Source organism: Rasamsonia emersonii (assembly GCF_000968595.1).
Source record: "Rasamsonia emersonii CBS 393.64 chromosome Unknown ctg1118621761001, whole genome shotgun sequence".
Lineage (NCBI taxonomy): Eukaryota > Fungi > Ascomycota > Eurotiomycetes > Eurotiales > Trichocomaceae > Rasamsonia > Rasamsonia emersonii.
Window position 1 is genome coordinate 1 of NW_013562652.1, and position 1,207 is coordinate 1,207.

A 1,207-nucleotide genomic window follows, 5' to 3' on the forward strand; every position below is an offset into this window, starting at 1 on the left:
GGGGGGGGGGAAGGCAGATAAGGAACGGCGATTCCGAAAAAAAAAATTAGAAAACGAAAATCATATCCGTGAATATTCCTCTCCATGGCGCCGGTAAGAAGAAAAAAAAATCGACCCCCTAATCGAACGTTGATAACGGCAGATGAAAACAAAATGACGAAAGCCGTCGCAAGTGCAGTCCAACTCCAGAATCTTTCCCGTCGAGAAAGACAAGTCCCCCAGGTCCCCAGGACGTGTAGGTATACCGGAAACCGACGCACTCAGACGACATGAAATGATTCATGTTATACAGCATGTACAGCGATTGCCTAGAAATTGGAAGCAGCATTCACTGGAGCCGGGTTGTGATACTGGTCGAGCGTCGACCTGAATGGCGTACCATTGGCTCCAGGGCTTGGTGCTTTCTCGCGCATGTTGGAACCGACCGCGGTGCCGGCGTTCATCAAGTCGTCTTCATCGTGATCCCCGTCGTTCCTGTTGCGTCCCCAAATTCTCCACGCCACGAAGGCAATGCCCGCAACGACGATGGCGCCACCGACGCCAACCACCACACCAATGATGGTCTTCTTGGCGCCCGTGCTAAGTCCTGAACTACCGGAGTCTCCGCTGCTCGCGCTGAGACTCGGGGGCGCCGTCTCGGCCGGAGCAGACGATGTGAAAGTCTGCGCGACAGGAGTCCCGCTGATGGTCTTGATGGTGGTCACAGTGATCAGAGGTGCACTGGTTTCGGAGGTGGCAGACGAACTGTCTGCGGGAGCAGTTGTCGATGGCGGCTCCGTCGTGGAGGTTGGGGGCTGGGTTGTCGTGTGAGAGGTTTGCGAAGTGTGCGTCGTGACTGGTTCCGGAGGAGACGACGTCTCCGTCGTCGAGGTGGAAGACGTGGAAGTGGTGGAGGACGATTCGCGGCTACTAGAGCTGGTGGTGGTCGAGGTCTGCGAAGGCGACGAAGTCTCGGAGGTGACGGTGTTGGACGGTGCAGCAGAGGTAGGAGCGGCCGATGCGGTCGTAGGCGGCAGGAGATCCATGGTGCTGATGTCCTTCTCATCAACTTTGTCTACGCCGGCCATGGTCGCAGAGGCGAGACAAAGGCCTAGCAGCAAGAACGTTGACCGCATTTTGGCTGACGAATGGAGCGATCAACCCGGGCCAGCAGATCTGTACAGGGGCCGGGCGACCGGCAGGAAGCAAAGACTGGACTGCGAACGAT

At 57.1% G+C, this 1,207-nt stretch overlaps 3 protein-coding genes across 3 annotated transcripts; 2 read left to right on the top strand and 1 right to left on the bottom strand.

Moving 5' to 3' along the window:
• Positions 1-278: 278 nt before the first annotated feature.
• T310_9206 (uncharacterized protein) lies at positions 279-590 on the top strand (the record flags this gene model as incomplete). The annotated part of the gene is made up of 1 exon (XM_013468311.1): positions 279-590. A coding segment is annotated over one exon (312 nt), but the record flags the coding sequence as incomplete, so codon positions are not given.
• T310_9207 (Cell wall protein) lies at positions 309-1,136 on the bottom strand (the record flags this gene model as incomplete). The annotated part of the gene is made up of 1 exon (XM_013468312.1): positions 309-1,136. A coding segment is annotated over one exon (828 nt), but the record flags the coding sequence as incomplete, so codon positions are not given.
• On the top strand, positions 811-1,207 carry T310_9212 (uncharacterized protein; the record flags this gene model as incomplete). The annotated part of the gene is made up of 1 exon (XM_013468313.1): positions 811-1,207. A coding segment is annotated over one exon (397 nt), but the record flags the coding sequence as incomplete, so codon positions are not given.